This window comes from Ictalurus furcatus, chromosome 20, assembly GCF_023375685.1.
Source record: "Ictalurus furcatus strain D&B chromosome 20, Billie_1.0, whole genome shotgun sequence".
NCBI lineage: Eukaryota > Metazoa > Chordata > Actinopteri > Siluriformes > Ictaluridae > Ictalurus > Ictalurus furcatus.
In genome coordinates, this window is record NC_071274.1 from 3,494,857 (window position 1) to 3,515,026 (window position 20,170).

General features: G+C 41.3%; 2 protein-coding genes across 5 annotated transcripts in view; both read right to left on the reverse strand.

The window, feature by feature from the left end:
* Positions 1-8: 8 nt before the first annotated feature.
* Positions 9-8,374, reverse strand: LOC128623826 (annexin A2-like). 2 transcript variants are annotated; one of them, XM_053650931.1, is made up of 13 exons: positions 7,683-8,374; positions 6,038-6,122; positions 5,762-5,855; positions 5,484-5,578; positions 4,702-4,815; positions 3,851-3,941; positions 3,061-3,140; positions 2,915-2,974; positions 2,686-2,776; positions 2,514-2,609; positions 542-600; positions 323-433; positions 9-230 (listed from the first exon to the last, which is right to left on the reverse strand). In XM_053650931.1, exons 2-13 carry the CDS (start codon positions 6,083-6,085, stop codon positions 168-170), a joined length of 1,002 nt encoding a protein of 333 aa, XP_053506906.1. In that variant the 5' UTR covers positions 6,086-6,122; positions 7,683-8,374; the 3' UTR covers positions 9-167. The 2 variants fall into 2 exon arrangements, with proteins under 2 accessions (XP_053506906.1, XP_053506905.1); XM_053650930.1 differs by having other exon boundaries at positions 5,481-5,578.
* A 477-nt stretch (positions 8,375-8,851) lies between these two features.
* The window catches only part of arhgef2 (rho/rac guanine nucleotide exchange factor (GEF) 2), a 62,780-nt gene continuing 51,461 nt past the window's right edge, over positions 8,852-20,170 (reverse strand). For all 3 annotated transcript variants that reach the window (XM_053650925.1, XM_053650926.1, XM_053650927.1), the window contains 20 exons: positions 18,400-18,467; positions 18,191-18,254; positions 17,116-17,248; positions 16,822-16,931; positions 16,538-16,681; positions 16,183-16,433; positions 15,962-16,087; positions 15,708-15,825; positions 15,092-15,343; positions 14,933-15,009; positions 14,619-14,791; positions 14,374-14,441; positions 13,845-14,033; positions 13,618-13,716; positions 13,463-13,518; positions 13,030-13,071; positions 12,878-12,928; positions 12,397-12,750; positions 10,943-11,093; positions 8,852-10,105 (listed from right to left, as the gene is read on the reverse strand). In XM_053650925.1, coding sequence (XP_053506900.1) covers positions 10,035-10,105; positions 10,943-11,093; positions 12,397-12,750; positions 12,878-12,928; positions 13,030-13,071; positions 13,463-13,518; positions 13,618-13,716; positions 13,845-14,033; positions 14,374-14,441; positions 14,619-14,791; positions 14,933-15,009; positions 15,092-15,343; positions 15,708-15,825; positions 15,962-16,087; positions 16,183-16,433; positions 16,538-16,681; positions 16,822-16,931; positions 17,116-17,248; positions 18,191-18,254; positions 18,400-18,467 — 2,597 coding nt within the window. In that variant the 3' untranslated portion in view covers positions 8,852-10,034. The remainder of the gene's footprint in view (positions 10,106-10,942; positions 11,094-12,396; positions 12,751-12,877; positions 12,929-13,029; positions 13,072-13,462; positions 13,519-13,617; positions 13,717-13,844; positions 14,034-14,373; positions 14,442-14,618; positions 14,792-14,932; positions 15,010-15,091; positions 15,344-15,707; positions 15,826-15,961; positions 16,088-16,182; positions 16,434-16,537; positions 16,682-16,821; positions 16,932-17,115; positions 17,249-18,190; positions 18,255-18,399; positions 18,468-20,170) is intronic.

The window sequence follows — 20,170 nt, forward strand, 5'->3', positions numbered from 1 at the left end:
AATTTACCACATTGAAATTTCTCTTTATTATGGTTTAAACCAGGGCAACTCGGGGTAACTCGGGATAGCGAATGTGTATTTAATCATTGAAACTGAATTCTGTACAGGTTTAATTGCGATTAAATCCAATATGCCTCACTCTTTGCATCACTTCCACACTTGCTCTTCTACCCATCCTCAGATCGACACAGAGCCAGAAGAGCCAGCTGCAGCTCCCCTTTGAATTCTTTCTGTAAGATAAATGACATAAGTGCACCATGAACACGCAGCGTATAGTACGGCTGTAGGATTCGGATAAAGTGTCAGACGTGTGTGATCTGACCTGGATGGTGGAGTAGAGGGAGAGATTGGTCAGTTTGCAGAACTCGACCCTCACCCACAGGAGGTCCTCTTCACTCCGAGCCACCATGATTCCACGAACCACAGCGTTTTTCTGAAACACAAACACACACACACACACACACACACACACACGAACACAATATAGTCACTCAGTATAACTGATAAAATGGTAACAACGCTAGATAATCATCCTCCTTACCTTCATGCAGGTGTGTAAGCGCTGGGCCAAGAAGTGTGGTGTGTTTTGGATCGTTTGAACTGGCGGTTCAGAGACACAGGTATCCATGTTACACAATAGCATGAGCGATTATTTGCATAGGGATGAACACCAAATAAGTTTTTCATTAAGCATTTCATCGTAACAAAAGAAAATATCTTGACTACAGGCGACTGTATCTAATATTTGTACACCCCCTCCCTGCATGCAAGAAGACAATATGAAGTATCTTAGTAAAATGCTCTTATATTTCTCAAAGTCTCATATTTGTTTTATCTTAATAAGACATCATTAATACATTTTATTTATAATACATGTTCATGATATTTTTGCAGTAGTTTTGTATTTAACTTTGCATTTATATTGATTTTTATATTTTCTAATGGATGGATGGATTGATGGAGCGATGTGCTTCCATAATCTCTAATGTGTCATTTAAATGTGATATGTTTAAAATGAGAAAAAGATCCTAAACAGTTTTTTTTTCTTTTTAAATGCCACCACGTGACATTAGAGGTCAAAGGATTAGGTCTTGTTCCTCATAATTATGACAGTTTAAGTAAACATTCTGACTAAAACCAGTTACACTTCTGTATGTTGCTCTTAACTGCACTATTGGGCCAATTCAAATGTTAATATGTTAGCTAAACCTTTAACTGTTTCGCTAAACTTAGCTAAGTTGATTTGTTAGTGTTTACTTAATAATAAATGAAATTATCATTAGTTCATAAACATGAACTAGGGTTAACTAATGTAACCGTGTTCTTGCTAGCTAGCTAAGCTACCTTTCTTGATGCTTGATTGCTTGCTAGCATTCTGTAAGTTGTGTAATTCTGAGCTGTGAGCGTTTATAAGCTAAGATGTAAAGATAGGAAATGAAACTGTAAATCTTTACTAAAGTTTTTTTTTTTGTTTGTTTGTTTTTTTTTACTTTATTACTGTCTGGTGGCTTGAAGTCAGTGTTTAAGCTGTAATCTATGTTGTTTTATCTGTCATGATGGTGCTGCTACAGTTTGATAATGATCACTACCAGCTAGCAATGCAGAATTTCAGTTGCTCTTGTTAAGTAATGTTAGCCAATCACAAAATACTTGTACTACTACTACTACTACTACTTTTACCACTACTACTACTACTACTACTACTACTACTTTTACCACTACTGCTACTACTACTACTACTACTACTACTACTACTTTTACCACTACTACTACTTTTACCACTACTGCTACTACTTCTACTACTACTACTACTACTACTACTACTACTGCTACTACTACTACTTTTACCACTACTGCTACTACTTCTACTACTACTACTACTACTACTACTACTACTACTGCTACTACTACTACTTTTACCACTACTGCTACTACTTCTACTACTACTACTACTTTTACCACTACTACTACCACTTCTTTTATTACTACTACTACCACTACTACTACTGCTGCTACTTTTACTACTACTACTACTACTATTACTACTACTACTACTACTACTACTTCTACTACTACTGCTACTTCTACTACTTCTACTACTACTACAACTACTACTACTACTGCTACTACTACTACTTTTACGACTACTACTACTACTACTACTTTTATTACTACTACTTCAACTATTACTGCTACTACTACTACTTTTACGACTACTACTACTACTACTACTTTTATTACTACTACTTCAACTATTACTTTTACCACTACTACTACTACTATTTTTGCTACTACTACTACAACAACTACTGCTCTACTTATAATAATAATAATAATAATAATAATAATAATAAGGAGTTAATTGTCAGGTATGTGTAATTTTCTTTTCACAATATATCATCACTCTTCTGTATAAATCTTTCTCTTTAGTCTATGACACTTTTATATATTTATATATTAGATATATTTTTTAATATAACAAATGGTGGAATGTGTACAAGTTGTTTCCTCACCCAAAATCCGTAGACCAAGTCGCAAGTCTCCCGAGAAGTTGTTCTGGATGGTTTTATCCACTGTCTCGCCTTTCTGATCCTCGAGCCTAGAAAGCACTAGTAGAACAGCGTTAAGTCACACTGGGTGCATCGTCTAAGGGATTAGTGCTTGAAGTTGAGGTTGAGGTCGTACCTCTGTTGAGATGGTCAGAATTGCGTGATGTGAGCACCTGAATCCAGGGCTCAGGATTCGGTTTCTTTCCAATAACAGCATCTCTGAGTTGCTAAACACACCGAGACATGTTCAGAACATTCACAACTGCTTGACTGTAACATAACATAACATAACATAAAATAACATGACTTCTGGGAATTTCTTATTTTACGATATGAGACATAGCGAGGCAGAGATAAAGACACACCTTGACATCTTGATCAATGAGCTCATAATCAATCTTTCCAGGTGTGTTCAGCTCTTCCTTCTGTTGATACGGCAGACAAATCACTCTGTTGCAACATTACATACACATAAGCTTTAATCAATAAGACTTTGTTAACCAGACTGTACCTTCAATATGGCCAGTACCAGTTTGGTAAATTCTTTACTCGTCTCACTGATCAGGTCGTTCTCCAGATAACGGCCATACGCTGCAGGCCAAAAAAGAACACTAGTAAGTTCTACAGTACCGCAGCGCTGTTGAATTCTCCATTCTGATTGGTCAGAAGGTGTTGATTCATTCTCCATAACAGCAGCTTTGACAGTACTGAGTGCAAGGACTTGAATGGCAGACACTTCACTTAATCTAAGTCTCATAATAAACAAATTAAAAATGGGTTGTTATTTGAAATATATATACATATATATATATATATATATATATATATATATATATATATATATATATATATATATATATAAAGTCGCTGATATGATGAGGAGACATTTATTTAAGGGGTCTCCAGTGTCAGTACGTTTTCCGCCACTGGAAAATCTTCATTTGACAAGCACTGCCAAGCTGTTTATACTGTAGCTGCTAAAACATAATGATAACAGGAGCTAACTAGTTTCAAGGATGATCCACAAGATCAAATGTAACTATAAACAGATAAAAAAAAAATTAGAACGTCTTTAATAATTTAAAATAAATGAATACCTTTAATAGTGGTGTACAAGGAAATAAACTTTTCAGGATGTGCTCTTATAGCAAAAGTATCAACTTTGCTGTTGTAAGAGTAACGCCACTTCATCACATCATCCAATCATTGATTATTTTCCTATAACAGCACATCACAGCAAGTGTTTCATTTCTTAATGTATAATCTACAGTGTTTCTCGACTCATTGTTACTGTTTCTCACCTTCATGGTACGCTACAGTGATATCTCGGAGTTGGTCTGGTGATCTGGTGCACAAGACCTCCAGAAGCGCTTCCTCGTCCGTGCCGAGCCCCTGCAAGGATTGATTGGTAGTATAAAACCAGTATCTATCTGAATAACCTATTTACTCACCATTTAGTGCATTCAGAAGTGTCATTTAAATGGTAAGGAGTAAAACTTGAGTAAAACTTGACACTGATTTAATTCGTCTTCTATATCAGTGGTTTTCAAAGTGGGGGCCACCAGGGGGCGCCCGGGGGGCCTCAACAATTTGGTGTGAAAAATAAATTCTCACTCTCAGACAACCACACACACACACACACACACACACACACACACACACAATCAGTTCCTAATGTAATGTAATGTATAGATGTAAGATGTAATTATTAATAATTAAAAAAAGGGGGATATATTCAGAAGTCTGTATTTTTAATGTGTTTTAAAGACATCTTGCAAAAGTGGGGCCTCGGTCAAATGTTAATGCCATTTGGGGGGCCTTGCCCTGGAAAAGTTTGGGAACCCCTGCTCTATATGTTAGCGTCTCTACTGCTTTTATTAAACATGTTTTTGACTTATAATAGTGAAGAAAGACATAATTGTGCTTAGAAAAGAACATTTTTCATAACTAATGACTTTAATAAATTGCTGGGGTGTAAGAGGAAAAAAAAAAACATCAGAAAGTGATGTTATTGGAAAATAATCAACTTCAGGTTCGAAACAGTGACTCCGCTCGTTTTCAGCCAGCATTACATCGTTGCATCACTGATTATTTTCTTATATCAGCACGTCCCAGAGTGTTTTATTCCTTACATGATGACATGAAAGCTCACCTCCATGGACTGTCGAAGGCGATGAGCGTCAAAGCGAGCTGGAGTCATCATGAGGGCCAGAAGCAGCTCCTGCACAGCACCTGACAGGCTTTTCTTCAGAGTTGCACTCAGATCCTGAACGACAAAAAAAAAACAAAAAAAAACACGGCGCTAAAAGAAAAGGCATCAGAAATCATAACATCAGAATTCGTTTCAATCCTTATGTCTTGCTAAGGATGTAAATAAGAGAGGACGGGAATGTAAAAGTGAATAACGTCACAATGTAAAAGGAAAATCAGGGCATTAACACTCATTGAGACATGCATAACACGTCTTATGTTTTTTTTTTAAATGAAAAATCATAAGAAAGAGCTGTTTTTAATCTTAATCAACTCTCCACTTTTCTCACACAGAGCAACGTCCTGGACACAAGTTAACAAGGTAAAAGAAAACGCAGCTAGCCGCCAGGGGGCGCCCGGGGGGCCTCAACAATTTGGTGTGAAAAATAAATAAATACATGATTTTTTTTACATGATGTTTTTTCAGACAACCACACACACACACACACACACACACACACACACACACACAATCAATTCCTAACGTAATGTAATGTATAGACGTAAGACGTAATTATTAATAAAAAAAAAAAGGGGGATATATTCAGAAGTCTGTATTTTTAATGTGTTTTAAAGACATCTTGCAAAAGGGGGGCGTCGGTCAAATGTTAACGCCATTTGAGGGGGCCTTGCCCTGGAAACGTTTGGGAACCCCTGGTTTAAACCACTGTAAAGTCTTACCACCTTCTGTGTGTGGTTTTGATAGGCCGACGCGATGCCCTGTCTTTGCGCGTTGGTCCTGTTAGTAAGGATCTTCATCACGGTCATCACGTCAGCGTCTAACACACACCACACACATCCACATATACAGTACAGTATACACACCAAGTTGATACCATATCTGCAAATAAATAATTAAGCTAGCACCAATTTTTTCCACACTCGGAGTGATCGAAAGAAGGCTTTAGTATTGTGTTTTTTATGTCTGGAGAATTCTTTAGCTGGATGATGCAGGATCGTACTTTTCTTATTCAGCGCGGTGTAAATCTGACGCGCGTCCAGATACGGCTCGAACGGCAGAAACGGCCGGACGGTCCCGAGAGTTCCCCACCACATCTGAAATGAAAGGAATGCGTGGATAAGCGAATGAAAAAAAAACAAACAAACAAGCGCGATATGCAACTATACGTGTGAAATGGATTCTTTTACACTTAAAAAGCATAAAAGTGTTTCAATTAAAAGCGTTTAAATGTAATAAATGCCAATGGAAATGGATGAAGAAGGAAGACAGTACGTACAGACTGTTTCGCTGGAATATACTCGACGGTAATCGGTTCATTTTCCATCTCTGTGCAAGAAGCTAGTGCCTGCAGTTTGCCAACACTAAAAAGAAAACTCAGTTAAAAGCAAATTTAAAAGCAACCAGGAACGGCTCGGATGAAGTTTGAAAGAAATGGTTCAACCAAAAATGACATGCAAACAATGCTCGAGTTACTCCAAATGACATCCACGACGTTAGGGTTTTCCGCCATTTTCCCAACATTCCGACGTTAGATTTTCCAACATTCCAAGATTTTCCAACATATTTGCAACAGTGTTATTTCTTGCATTCATTGAAGTCTCTTTAACATTATTTGTTCCTTTTACAGAGCAACAATTTGCCAGCGGTTGCATTTAAAAAAATTTTTATTTAATGACGAACAACACGACTTCGTACTTTTTATTTACTAATAGTTCAGTTTAATGGCGAGACAGAAAAAAAGAAAGGCGGGTGAAGGAACGGGGATTAGTGGTTAGCACGTTCGCCTCACACCTCCAGGGCCGGGGGTTCGATTCCCACTGTGGCCCTGTGTGTGTGGCGTTTGCATGTTCTCCCCGTGCTGTGGGGGTTTCCTCCGGGTACTCCGGTTTCCTCCCCCAGTCCAAAGACATGCATGGTAGGCTGATTGGCGTGTCCAAAGTGTCCGTAGTGTATGAATGGGTGTGTGAATTGTGCCCTGAGATGGATTGGCACCCTGTCCAGGGTGTACCCCTCCTTGTGCCCCTGGGATAGGCTCCAGATTCCCCGTGACCCTGAAAAGGATAAGTGGTATAGAAGGTGGATGGCTGGATGGATGGTGAAGAAACGTATAGCTGATACAACGTACGTGATAACGAGAAAGAGAGAAAAAACAACCGTACCCTGATAAAAATCACTGAGATCATACAGACCCCCCCTTCTAATGTTTGATGTGAACATGAACTAAAGCTCTTCACCTGTATCTGCATGATTTTATGCATTGCGCCGCTGCTATACAGTTGACCGATTGGGTGAACAGGTGTTTAATGTAGATGGAGAACGTAAACGTGGATTAAAAACCACATTTCCCAGCAATCCACACTCTTATATCGATCCCAGTAGTAACCTGTAGTGGGAAAAATATTCGGATATTCTGAGCTTCACAGCGTGTTTGGCTTCCACTGGATAAATAGTCGACTTGGGCGTGTTACCTCGGCGATCGTCGGCTTTTTATCTTCCTGAAGTGATGATATTAATCGCATTATTATATAAATGATGAACAAAAACCGAGTCAGAAAATGAGTATTTTTTTTTTTAAGCTATAGCATTTAATATTATGATTAGGGGAAAAAATATTTTTCCCTGTTTTGATGAAATCATTGCTGCAGGATTATTTGGAAAAGAAAAGAAAGACGTTTTTGACGTTTATGATCGTAAGCTTCATACAGTAAAACGTTTAAAATGTAAAAAAAAAAAAAAAAAAAAAGAAGGTAAAAAAGAAATGATTTTAACCTAAATTTTTACTTAGGTTTTTAAAGCTTTTTTCAATTAGATTACTGTTTATTATTATTGTTAGTCTTATTTATTATTATTATTTTTTAAATGAATGTCCTCTCCAACACACCTGTCCAAATGAAAGAAAATAAACCCAGCAGGTTACTTACTGAAACTGCAGAGTGTGACGGTAGAGTTTTATCCTTGGGTGTGTGTGTGTGTGATCCTTCACCTGAACGACTGTTGGACTCGACTCCGAGTCGTCCTCTTCCGTTTGCTGATAAGGGCGTGATGTCAAATATTTTCTCTCGTCTTCAGCTATTGGCTGAGGCGTGTAAGGCTTGGCCACGGTCAGAGTCGTGAAGAATAGACATAATCATTGAGTCACTGAGACTCACCCAGACACAAAGGTGTATGGACCAGACAAAACGGTGTCATGTAGATGTACAGTATGTACAGGAAGTTTTTATAATCCTACTCCTGAAGGAATTCTGACCACTCCTATTGGCCTCGTTTTTTTGTGCCTTGTGGGTGCCAGTCCCGATCTCACACCTCTAGTGTCATGTTAAGGTGTGTGTGTGTGTGTGTGTGTGTGTGTCTGTATGATACCCAGTGGGCAACTTTTTGAGACTCCTAAATGAATTACACTTTCAAAACATTAAACAAAATTGTTCAGTATACAGTACGCACGTTTTATACCATTAAAAAAAAAAAGAAGAAAAAAACTGTTACGGAAACGTCACGTGAAAATCACGTGTCTGGTTTTTCACATTTCCCATTATGTGATTCTATCATGCGTTTTTACGATCCATTTTTTCCCCCTCATGATTAATATTACCACATGATGGTTCGCATATTTCCTCATGATTAATGAATTTTTGTACGGTTCTTCCACATGACTTTTTTTTTTTGTCGTTTTTAACATAGAGTGCATGAGATTTTTATTTTTTGTATTTGTGATGATTTTTTACGATCGTATTCACCTGATTTGTTTCACGTAATATTTTAAAATTAGTGCAATAATACTTGTGTTTCACAGGATTGTCGCCCCCGCCCCCCATGTGATTTTTCACAATGAATTCATTTTCACACGTGATTGCAATTTCAGGACATATAATCCCGTTAAGCGTGTGCGATTTTATCCTCGCCCCAATGGCTGCTTGTAAGTGATTTCCAAGGGTAGTGAAAAAGAAAAGTTTTTAATCTATGAAGCATTATTTAGCTAGCTACCTTTTGACCTCTTTAACCTACAGCAATTATTTGAAATAATTAAATGCTTCTTAGAACCACACAAAGATAAGAGAGACAATAAAGCACCAAAAAAAAAAAACAACCCATGAAGAACTTCCTACAGTATATTTCAACATCACAATGCAAACAAGCAGTTAAGTTCAAGTCATAAAAACAATAAAATTACAACATAAAAGTCTCAAAAAAAAAAAAGATACACAAAGATACAAGATTATTCCTTTGAGCTCTTTTCATTTTTTTTCCCCCCTCCAAAATCTTCAAAATATTTATACAGATACATAATATACACAAAAGTACAGAAAAAAACCCTTCATTGACCAGTAATGAGTTTCAGCTAGTCCGTCTACTTCAGAACAACGACGTAGGATGAAAAGGATAAAAATGCTAACGAGCTGATGGATCATACCACTATTGCGTCTGGGGGAGGGGTGTGTGGGGGTGTGTGTGTGTGGGGGGGGGTGTGTGGGTCGAAGTATATCTGATGTTCTACATGCATTACCAAAATGTACTAAACATGATCACTGTCATCTAATCTATAGAATAGCGTATAGTTTACGATTTAGATTACTATCTGCCGAACAACTTTGGTCTTTTTTAAAAAAAAAAAACAACAACAACATTTTTTTAATTATTGGTCACCCATTTGTGAGAGTTTCTTCGAACTCAGGTACTTCAATAGCGCCGAAAACTATCCGCGTATAAAAGTATAAAAAAATTCAGCCCGGCATCGCATGTTTATTTATGAATTTTTTTTTTTTTTAACGACTTCTATAAATTATTTCACGATGACCATGTTTGGACACCCAGGTCATTTCGGTTGATGAATGATGACATACGGTACATGATTTCATCATGATTACATCCACCTTAACTATGGTTTATTTAATTTTTTTTTCCTTTTGAAAACTTTCAGCCTCCTGTCTAGTTCAGTCATTTCCACTAAACGGTAAAAATAATAATAAAGGAGAGAGTTCAAGCACTCGGTGCTTGGCCCCGTAAAAAAGGCAGGCAGTCGTAGGCTACAACGGTTCGTTGGTAGGTTATTCTGAGATAAATTATTAAGACAAATGCTGCTCAAGTCCATGAATATAAAGGCAAAACAAGTTCCGTAGAACCCTTCTTTCTCCGCTCCACTTCAAAGAAAATCTCGTCCTTAAGAAGCTTGAGGACGTTTTGTTTTTTTTCCTTCTCTCTCTTTCTGGTGTTTCGCAGGAGACCGGAGGCGTCGTGTAGCGTTATGTATACAGGAAGTATCGGACCGGAGCCCGACGTTAACTGTGGCCCGAGTCGCCGTCGGGGGCTTCAGTTATGCACTCGCTCTCCTCCGGGATGTCCTGCAGATCTACACACAACAATTACAGAATTACACGAGGCATGAAACCAGCAGTGATCAAAGCTAGTGGGTGGGGCTCTGTTTGTGTGTGTAGTTAGGTGGTGATGTAACGGTGTGTGTTGTCAGTCTTCAAAGAGCTGTGTGTACAGGAAGAAGGGCTTAAATATTGACAGAGAATAGCAGCACCCACCCAGAGTGTAAACAGAAAGAGACAGAGATACAGGATGTTACATTCGGAGACACCTATACACTATTGGAGAGGTAATAAATAAATAAATAAATAAATACATTTTAACCTCTTTACCTTAACGATTTGCCTAATAAGCTTTAGAATTAAACATCTACCTAGCGATTTCTTACATTACATCACTGCCTGGTGATGCAGCGGCGCTTTAGTCCTCAGGTCTATCCAGCTCTCTCGTTTCAAAACGCTTCAGGCTTCCACTTTCGTCAACACAACCGTGCTCGGCATCTCATCGATCGCTACGTATATATGAGCGCATTTTATTTCGGCCAGGGCGTGTTTCTGAGCGAAGCTGCTCTAATTATGTAAATCGTGACTTTTTGAAAGGTTTTATTCATGTAAAGATATTTGATTGGCTTGTGAAAACATACGCTATTTGCTAGTCCGTATTGCCGTGAAGAGAAAAATCGCAAGCTGGATGAAAGCTGCTGCATTTTATCGGAGGAATTCTGTCTGTTGAGTGATTAATACAATGGATTTTGATTTATATTGCCGACCGGTTGTATCTATAAGTTGCTACGTGTTCCGTTTCAGGGTTAGGGTTAAGTTATTGCGGGACAATGTTCTTATCATTAAAGACCTCACTCGTGTCCGGCGCTCACCTCTGGGACTGTCTGAGCGTGGGGAAATCCGAACTTCTTCCTCCTCTTCGGAATCTTCTTCCTCACTTCCCTCTTGAACGCCGTCTAACTGGTCAGCTTCCTGACAGGCCAGTGGGGCGAGGGGGGCGTGGCTTCCATCACTTCCTTTCCGCTGAGGGATAACGAAGAAAAGGATTTAAAGGCGCACGAGTCGCAAGCTGAAAACATTATAATGTAGCATCGTAAGAAGAAAGACAGCATGCCAAGAAGAGTACCACACACACACACACACACACACACACACACACACACACCCCTTTCACATAATAACTCATAACTCACTATTTCAATTCAATTAGACACAATTTCACATTAATAGCTTACCAATTCAAGATGTCAATTTGATTTAGCATGAATATTTAACATTCATATTATTTAATATTTAAATAAAAAGCAATTTCTCCTTAACGACTCACCATTTCACCTTAATGACTCGCTATATCACCTTAACGACTCCCTATATCACCATAATGACTCGCTACTTCACCTTAACGACTCGCTATATCACCTTAACGACTCGCTATATAACCTTAATGACTCGCTACTTCACCTTTACGACTCACAATTTCACCTTAATGAGTCGCTATATCACCTTAATGACTCGCTACTTCACCTTTACGACTCACAATTTCACCTTAATGAGTCGCTATATCACCTTAATGACTCGCTACTTCACCTTAACGACTCGCTACTTCACCTTAACGACTCGCCACATCACCTTAACGACGCCACATCACCTTAATGACTCGCTATATCACCTTAATGACTCGCTACTTCACCTTAACGACTCGCTATATCACCTTAATGACTCGCTATTTCACCTTTACGACTCACCATTTCACCTTAACGACTCGTTACATCACCTTAACGACTCGCTACTTCACCTTTACGACTCGCCATTTCACCTTAACGACTCGCTATATCACCTTAACGACTCGTTACATCACCTTAACGACTCGCTACTTCACCTTAACGACTCACTACATCACCTTAATGACTCACTACTTCACCTTAACGACTCAGTCACTTTAATCACTCCCTAACGTCATCTTAATAACCGACTACTAGATCTAAGATTTCATTTTGACATATTACCTGGTTATTATGACTGAATATTTAAGACCCCACAATCTATGGCCTAATTTATTGAATATTAGCTTATAGTAATAATTTTTATTCCATATGCTGTTTTGCAAATATGAAGTAAGCCAGACGAATCCTTCTATACAGCAACGGAATGTAAGATACATGTTTTTATTGCTCAAACACAGTTTTCTTCCTAAAACTACTGATTTATGGTTGAGAGATTATGCACGCTTGAACGTTTTCAACAGCAATTTTCAAAACTCCCTCTATTGTTCACATCTTAGTCCTTAGATTTTTGGCGCACACACACACTAACACTATGCGCTCACCTGTGAGGTTGTTGAGTCCGTGCTGTCTCGCCGGTGTGTGCCCTGCAGCTCCTTCAGCTGCGCCTCCATCTGTGCCCTCGCCCGTTCGCTCTCCCTCAGCCGAGCCTCGAGCGGGCGAAGGCGACACACCTCATCATGCAGCAGGGCATAGTGTCTCTGCAGCAGGGCCTGATCCGCACCCGCCCCGGGCAACACGCCCTCCATCAGAGCATCACGTGACAGGGAGCGGCTCAGACGCAGAGGGGCGGAGCCGAGCGGGCTGGGGGTGGAGGTGGATGAAGAGGAGCAGGAGGAGGATGTCGAGCCGTCACGCATACACAGCTCCAGGATGGAGTCCTGTCTGATTACCGCTGCCTGGTGGAAGATGAGACTTTTAGAACGGCTTTGAAAAGAATTTTACGTCAAATTAAACGTAAACGATTAAGAGAATGGAGAATTATCGAATCCATTATTCAACTGCTGCACTTTCTCACAGACTGACCTGTAGTGCGTGGAGATGCGTGCTGAGGTTTACAAGTCTTTGGCAAACTTCCTATAACAAAAAACACCAATTTGGCGAGTTAGCATCACATTTCCCAATAAATTAACTTACTATCTTTTTTTAAATTGTTTGCTATAGGAACAAATCTGTACCTCATTGGGAGTTCTGTCCTGCAGCTGGTTTCCGTTTCTGTCCTGTAGAAAGAAAAGAATTGTTCATAATTACTTAAAAAAAAAGTTTGTTTTTTTTCTTTTAAATCTGCAGGTTGATTTTATAGCATTTGTCAAAGTCAGCGCCAGGGACTCCTTCCAGAGTAAAATCGAACCAGTCAATGAGACTAAATAATAACTTAATCTCCACCCATGTCATGTGATACAGTCAGGGAACCTCTGGATATACAGGACGGACCCCTGGGGGGCCGGGGATTGTCCCTGGATCCTGGGAACCATGGGTTGAACCGTGGTTCTCTCAGAACTGACAAAATGACACATTTTGGTCCCTCTGAAAATCACCTATGACTGAATTCATTCATGCTGGCGAAGCCTCTGTTTTGTCCTAGAGGCGTGTAAATTTTTGCACTCTTACTTTTTGTGACGGACTGTTCCCGTCATGACTTCCATTCACCGAAATCGTCTCTCCGTCTACGTTTCGAAAAAAGAAAAAAAGTGCCGCGTTTAATCATCTTTTTAAGACGTTGAAACATTTCCTACGCGATAGTGCCGAGAAAGGGGAAAACTTACTGCTCACTGGCGCCTCCGTGTGGTTCTGGTCACTGTTGGAACTGCAGGACTGAGGAAGCTCAATGCAGGAGCCCAGAAGCAGTTCACTTAATCTGTCCACTAGATTTAGATAAAAGAGAGAGAGAGAGAGAGAAAAAAAGAAAAGACAAAGTTAAACCAAATTCCATAAAATTTGTCTACAATGTTTTTTTTATTATACTTTATTGTATTTTACAGATTTGTCAGACCTTCAGAGATGGCGTTGTTGAGCAGTTTTTCGGCTTGGGGTGCGTGCGGCGTGTCTGCTCTGAACACGTTCCGGGAGCTGGTGGGCATCGTGACCTCTTGACCTCCAGTGACCTCTGCCAGGTCAGAAAACAGGGTCACGCGCTCCTGCAGGAGTTCTAGGACTTCCCGGTCCTTCTGCTGAATATCAGCTGATGGAGAGAGAAAACAACGCGAGAGTGAGGAATTTAGATAAATGGAGAAATTTAGCTTCCGCGTCATGTGGAGGAATTCGGGAGGATTATAACTCGTTATATAACTGAAATAACTCAGAGGTTAAGACCTTATTTATTCGAACGCATCACACGGTTATGTATGTGCCTCATTTCCGGATCTGAAGTCAGATATCAGGGCTGACTCATAATTCCCACCGAGCGGTATTCCCTAGTCAGAAAGTAGGAACTGCGTTCCCATATGCCATAAACGCAGCGCTAAATTAGACTTCCCATCACGTAATGTTATTTCAGTGATGAGAATAGTCTCAGTACGGACCTCTGAGTCTACGCAGAAGAGCTTTGTCCTCCGTCTCGATCAGAGGGAAATCCTCCCTAGAGGGACATCTGTGGAAAAGGAAAGTTTGACCCGTTAAAATACGGAACAGTTTTTTTTGCACACATCCTGTATATGTTAGATAACGTTAATAAGATTTGAATGAAATATATATATATATATATATATATATATATATATATATATATATATATTTTATATAAAAGATCACATTCTCTGTAACTGACCTGCTCACGGCCTGCTGGATGATTTTCATCCAGTTGTTTCTGTCATCTTTGGAGGCGCCGTGCAGCTCGTACATCTCCGGAGGGGTGGAGTCACTGATGAGGAACATCCCTCGCTCCTGATTGGCTATATCCCTGACGATCAGGTTCTGGAGCGACAGAACTGACGGCTTGTCCTTTAGAGAGAGGAAGAATACATACAGGACGTTGTTTGTTTACTGTTTGTTTGTGTTTGTTTACTGTACGTTTGAGATTTAAAATAAATAATAAAAAAAAATAATAATTTCCTCCGTTTCTGAGACCTCTGACTCACTCACCAGACAGGGGAAAAAATATTTCTGGTCTTTTTCCTGCATGAGCACCAGGATGTCCGTCATCAACAAGACCTGCACGTCTGTTAAAATAAACACTGGGTCATAATCAGGCTCTTTAGTAACACTAACACACACACACACACACACACACACACACACTACCTTTGAGTCTGGAGCCCTGTGCGGTTTTTAACAGCAGCGTTCCCTCGTGGAGGAGTCTTCTCCGGAGCAATTCTCCGCCGCGGAACACTCCTCCGCCCCTCACTTCGGTCTCGGCCCGTGGGTCCAGCCGAGCCCGGATCTCCTGCAGCTTCTGCGTCAGCTCCAGCTCCTGAACCTGCTGATCCACAGAACTCAGGAGCTCACGGATCAGAACAAGCGCCTGACTCAGGGACTCTGATTCCTCCTCGCTACCTGTGGGATCAAATCGAAACCAGAACCGCACACAGATCGGATTAGCTTTTACGTCTTTAAAGCGGTTAAAGACCGACTGATAAGCAATAAATAAAGAAATAAAATAAAATGTAAGTAAATGGACATAATCTGCCATACAAGTCCATCTGAATGAGTTATGAGCTGCTATAGAAATGATAAACGTCCTAGAACGAGTGCGTTCGTATAAACCTAGGAGTTGTCTTGCACGCAGAACTGCTGTGAGATCTCCTGTTACATCTTCCGACCAATCGGAATGGAGAATTCAACCACGCTGTGATATGATCTCAGTCAGACTAAGGAGTATGCAGTTCTGACAGCTATACATGGAGAAGCAGTGTCATACCTTTTGTATTGTCCAGGATGCGCTGGATCAGTACCGGGTACTTGGTGATGCGTTGTGTGACCAGCAGGATGCATTCTTGGACGCCGTGGCGACGGAGGAGTGATCCTCTACTCGCTCGCTGTGAAACAAAACAAAACAAAACTTCAGCATAGAATGGAGCAAAACCTCCAACAAAGATCCTAATCTCTCTCTCTCTCTCGTGAGTTCCTCAGGGTCATCTTTCTCTGACTTTGAGATCCTCTCCCGTCACTCACCCGGATGAAGCTTTGGAACCTCTTGTCCCGCGCGAGCAGTTCTTTGTAGAGCTTCACGGCTTTCAGGTGCCGGCTGCAGAATTCGGCGTAGCACTTGCGCATCTCGTCTGCGTTCTGGCCTGAAAACTGGACAGGAGAAATTGCACGAGTTATGAGTGTATTTTATTCCGTACATTACAAGCGTGCTCGGATGGCTTTCGAAGCGCAGACGCAGGGCCCACCTGCTCTACCAGCACGTCACCGAGCTGCTGGATGGTGAAGTTGGTGGTGCTCCCCGGCGCCAGGCTGTGGTTCCGTCGGCTCAGGAGCTGGCGGACGAAGCGAGAGTGCAGCGCCACCAGCTGGTCGAGGCACGGAAAGACGGCGTGCACTACGCCCGGCTCTAGCAGCACTTCCTCCAGCATACCGCGCCGGAACACGCCCTCCATGATGCGCAGCGTTCGCACGTGGTGAAGCTCCGTCTGGATCAGCTCTGTCGAAAAAACGGACTCTTAGGAATGATGACTCAGAGAAAAAAAAATACATAATCGGAGGACACCAGACAGTACAGAGCGCTAGATAACTAGAGTAACTTACCGTAGATGACGTCTTGCCTCTTGATGATGTCTTTGCGGTGAGTCTGCAGGTAGGACGCGTCCACCGCCAAACTCCACGAGTCTGCCTCGAAGTCCCGGCCCTCTCTCTCCAACTCCTCCAGCATCGAGGCATAATACACCTCTCCTGTGTGGGAGAAAATAACGTATGTGAAAATTCACATTCTGTATTGAACAGAACACTATCAGTCACTAAATGTTACGAGCCGCACGAGAGGCTTGTTATAATATAACCAGACAGTCCGCCATATTGATTCTCTGCCTCACCGTCATCGTTCAGAGACTCCATGGACATGGCTCTGTTCCTGAAGTTCAGCGAGTCGGTTGACTGAGAGAGGATTCGTCTCAGGCCCAGAGGAGAGTCGTCGTTCAGATTTCTACAAATAAACACCAAGAACGCTTTTAAATTCGAGACGACGCTTAAAAAAAAAAAAAAAAAAAGAAACCTTTGTAACATATCTGAAACTCGGATTATTTAGAAACGCCGTATGAACAATTCGGATAAAGAAAGAAAAAAAAGAAACGAGGCTTCTTTTTCTTTTCTTTTTTTCAGTCCCTCACCCCGCGATGTTGTTGGTGGAGACGCTCTTGCTGAGGGACAGAGTGGAACGTCCTCGCCGAGACCCGAGGAGAGACGTGCGGAGACTGTCGGAGGGGTAGATGGCCGAATTCGGCCTCTCCTTGATGATGGGAGCTGAAAGACGAGAACGGGTGAGAGAAAGGAAACAAACAAACAAAGCGGTTAATCAAAATGAAATGATATCGAAAATAGATGTACGTAAAACGGAAAAAACTACGTAGTCAGATAAGTTGAGACGCCCGGCGTAATAGAACATGAATGGAAAAAACTCTAAAATGCTGTATAATCGTTGATATGGTGACGTTTTTTGGGTTTTATTTGTGAAGAAGGAGTCTGGAAGGAGTCTCCAGTGCCAGCGGTAAAGCCGTAACTTTTTCCGTAAATGTTTCCCACCAGGGGAAAGTCTTCAGGACGGAGACGGTATGGCGTTCTCGCGACGGTATGGGCTTAGGGCTCATGTCTTAGGGCTTCGGTATGTCTTTAGTTATTGGGCGAAGACTTTAAACAATCCCACGTAAGGCTGAATCCGAAACAATCGCACTGCTGCGCGTTTGTTGTTCTTGCTCAAGACTCGAACAGAGGATCTTTGTCAGCCGTGAGACTGGAATCTCCCGAGCGCTCACTCTATACGCTATAATATATAAACATTACATGATAATTAACGTGACAGCGTTCTACGGAACCGTTTACGAAAGGCAGGTGTGACCAGATCGTGGGAGTAATACCGTAGAACTGACGTGTCTTCTGTTTAAAGGGAGGATCGGATCGGCCGTCATTTTGAAGATAAAGAACCAGACGTGTATTATGATAAGGAGTGAGTAGAAGAAGGTCCTGTTTAACCGGAGTAGCCTGGGATCTGGAACCGGTTCAGATCCAGCGCGTGTAGAAAAACTGTACGACCAGCAGGAGGCAGTATTGCTCCTCTAGTCTACTCAACGCACGAGGAGGTTGAAGGAGGTGTTAAAAGCTGTTATGCACCGAGAAGGGAGGAGATAAAGAACAACAAGAGAGAAGAAAGCAAAGGCATCTGCTCAGGAAGAAAAGGGAGGCACTTACTTTTGGTGCGTAGGGCCACGTTCTGAAGAGCTGAACTGTTCCTCCCTAGCACCAACTTCTGCTGCTGCAAGAGCCAAAAATACCATGTCAGCTTTTTATATATATATATATATATATATATATATATATATCAAAACACAGAAATGTCCAAGCTGCACTGAATCATCATCGTCCTGGTGTGAGTTTAGTTTTCTGGAGGTCTTTCGTACCTTCTGCTTCATTTTAGCGCAGTTGGCCAGCGTGTCTCGGCAGCGGTTGTGGATAGTCACGTTGCAAGCTGCAAAACAAAAACACAACGAATTACGGATCACTACGAGCAGAGACAAAACACATTAACAAATCAAAAAATTCAAGCTAGAGAAAAATTCAAGCTAGAGACTCCCGATTCTGCTGTAGCAAATCAGACCAACGTTCCCGCCCGTAACAAAAAAAAATCAAATCACTATTTCTGGAAGGATTTATCGTTTGGTACCGAACTCCGATCGGTGTGTAATGGAGATGATGTAGAAATGAGCGTAATCGTGAGCGATCGTTGACCTAAAGATAATTTTGATACATTCTCAAGTTCTTGAAAATATACACACCCATCAGCCATAGCACTAAAACCATGTCAAGGGGTGGGATCTATTTGTTAGGCAGCAAGTGAACACTCGGTTCTCGAAGTCGATGTGTTGGAAGCAGGAAAAATGGGCAAGTGTATGGATCCGAGCGACTTTGACGAGGACCAAATTGTGATGGCGACCCAGACGACTGGGTCAGAGCGTCTCCGAAACGGCAGGTCTTGTCGGGTGTTCCTAGTATGCAGTGGATTTGGTGGGTTTTGTGACTAACCGATTAACAGAATGAGGTGTCTCTAAGCAAAACAAAACAAAAAAACCCCGGATGTAGTGTATGGGTGGATAAGCGAGCAAGCTCGAAGCGGTACATATTTTTGCCGTCATCAAATCAAATGGCTGACTTCAGCAAAAAGCTCCCGCTTTTTCAGATTGTCCAAAATGGTTTGTTTGGCATGTGCCGATTCGTTATCATAAGCCTTTTCGCATCGCATCTGGAAGCTTTCCGAGGCACTCCACGCAGCTGCGTACTTCCCGACCTCTCGAGCCGCAATTCCTCGTTCTGGATGAAAGAAACCAGGAACAAAAGAAAGAGCTTCCTCAGCTCTCTCTGATCAAACACCCCCCGCTCCTCGTGCCCAACGCCGAGCTCTCATTTCTCCACATTGTTCCAGAGAGCATGCTTCCTGTGCGGTGTTTTGTAGACAGGAAGTTGTTCTTGTGCAGCAGGAAGTGTGTAACGGTTGGCAGGAGAACAGTTAAATGGTGATTAGGGTCCCGGGTGGCCGTGTCGAGGAGGCCTAACGGGGGCACTTTACTCGATTCATCCAGGGTTGAAACCTTGCAGCTGGAACTACTGTCAGAGCTGCTGTCATGGAAAATTCATCAATACCTATTTATCTATCTATCGAATCGACTGACCAATCAGATTCAAGAATCCAACAGCACTGTGGTGTAATGTTTATTTTGTGAAAGGAAATGTTATTCAGTACATGTTTGAAAAGTTTCAGTTTCATCGCTAAATATAGCCATGATGAGACAGCAGGTATGACACCTTTACAAGAAAAATGAAACAAAACCCGAAGACTAAACAGAGAAAAGACGTGAAATAAAACACAAGGCCGCAGATCGGGGGCAGCAAATGAGGTCACTTCCTGATTTACAGATAAAACTGCTATTTTTATCCCACACATAATGGGCTTGGCGTGATTTTACATGTGAACCATTATCAGAGAAAAAAGTGAAGGGGGCTTTTGTTTGTGTGTCAGCACTCGACAGTTCTCAAAGGCTACATTTCCTTCCCATTTATAGCCTTCGGCTCGGGTTGTTCAACCACCGCAAGCACTGCTACATCGCTAAACATAGAGATGCAAACCTCGTACATGCGAATAAGGCTCAAGCAGAATTCTGGTTTGCCCCAGACGTA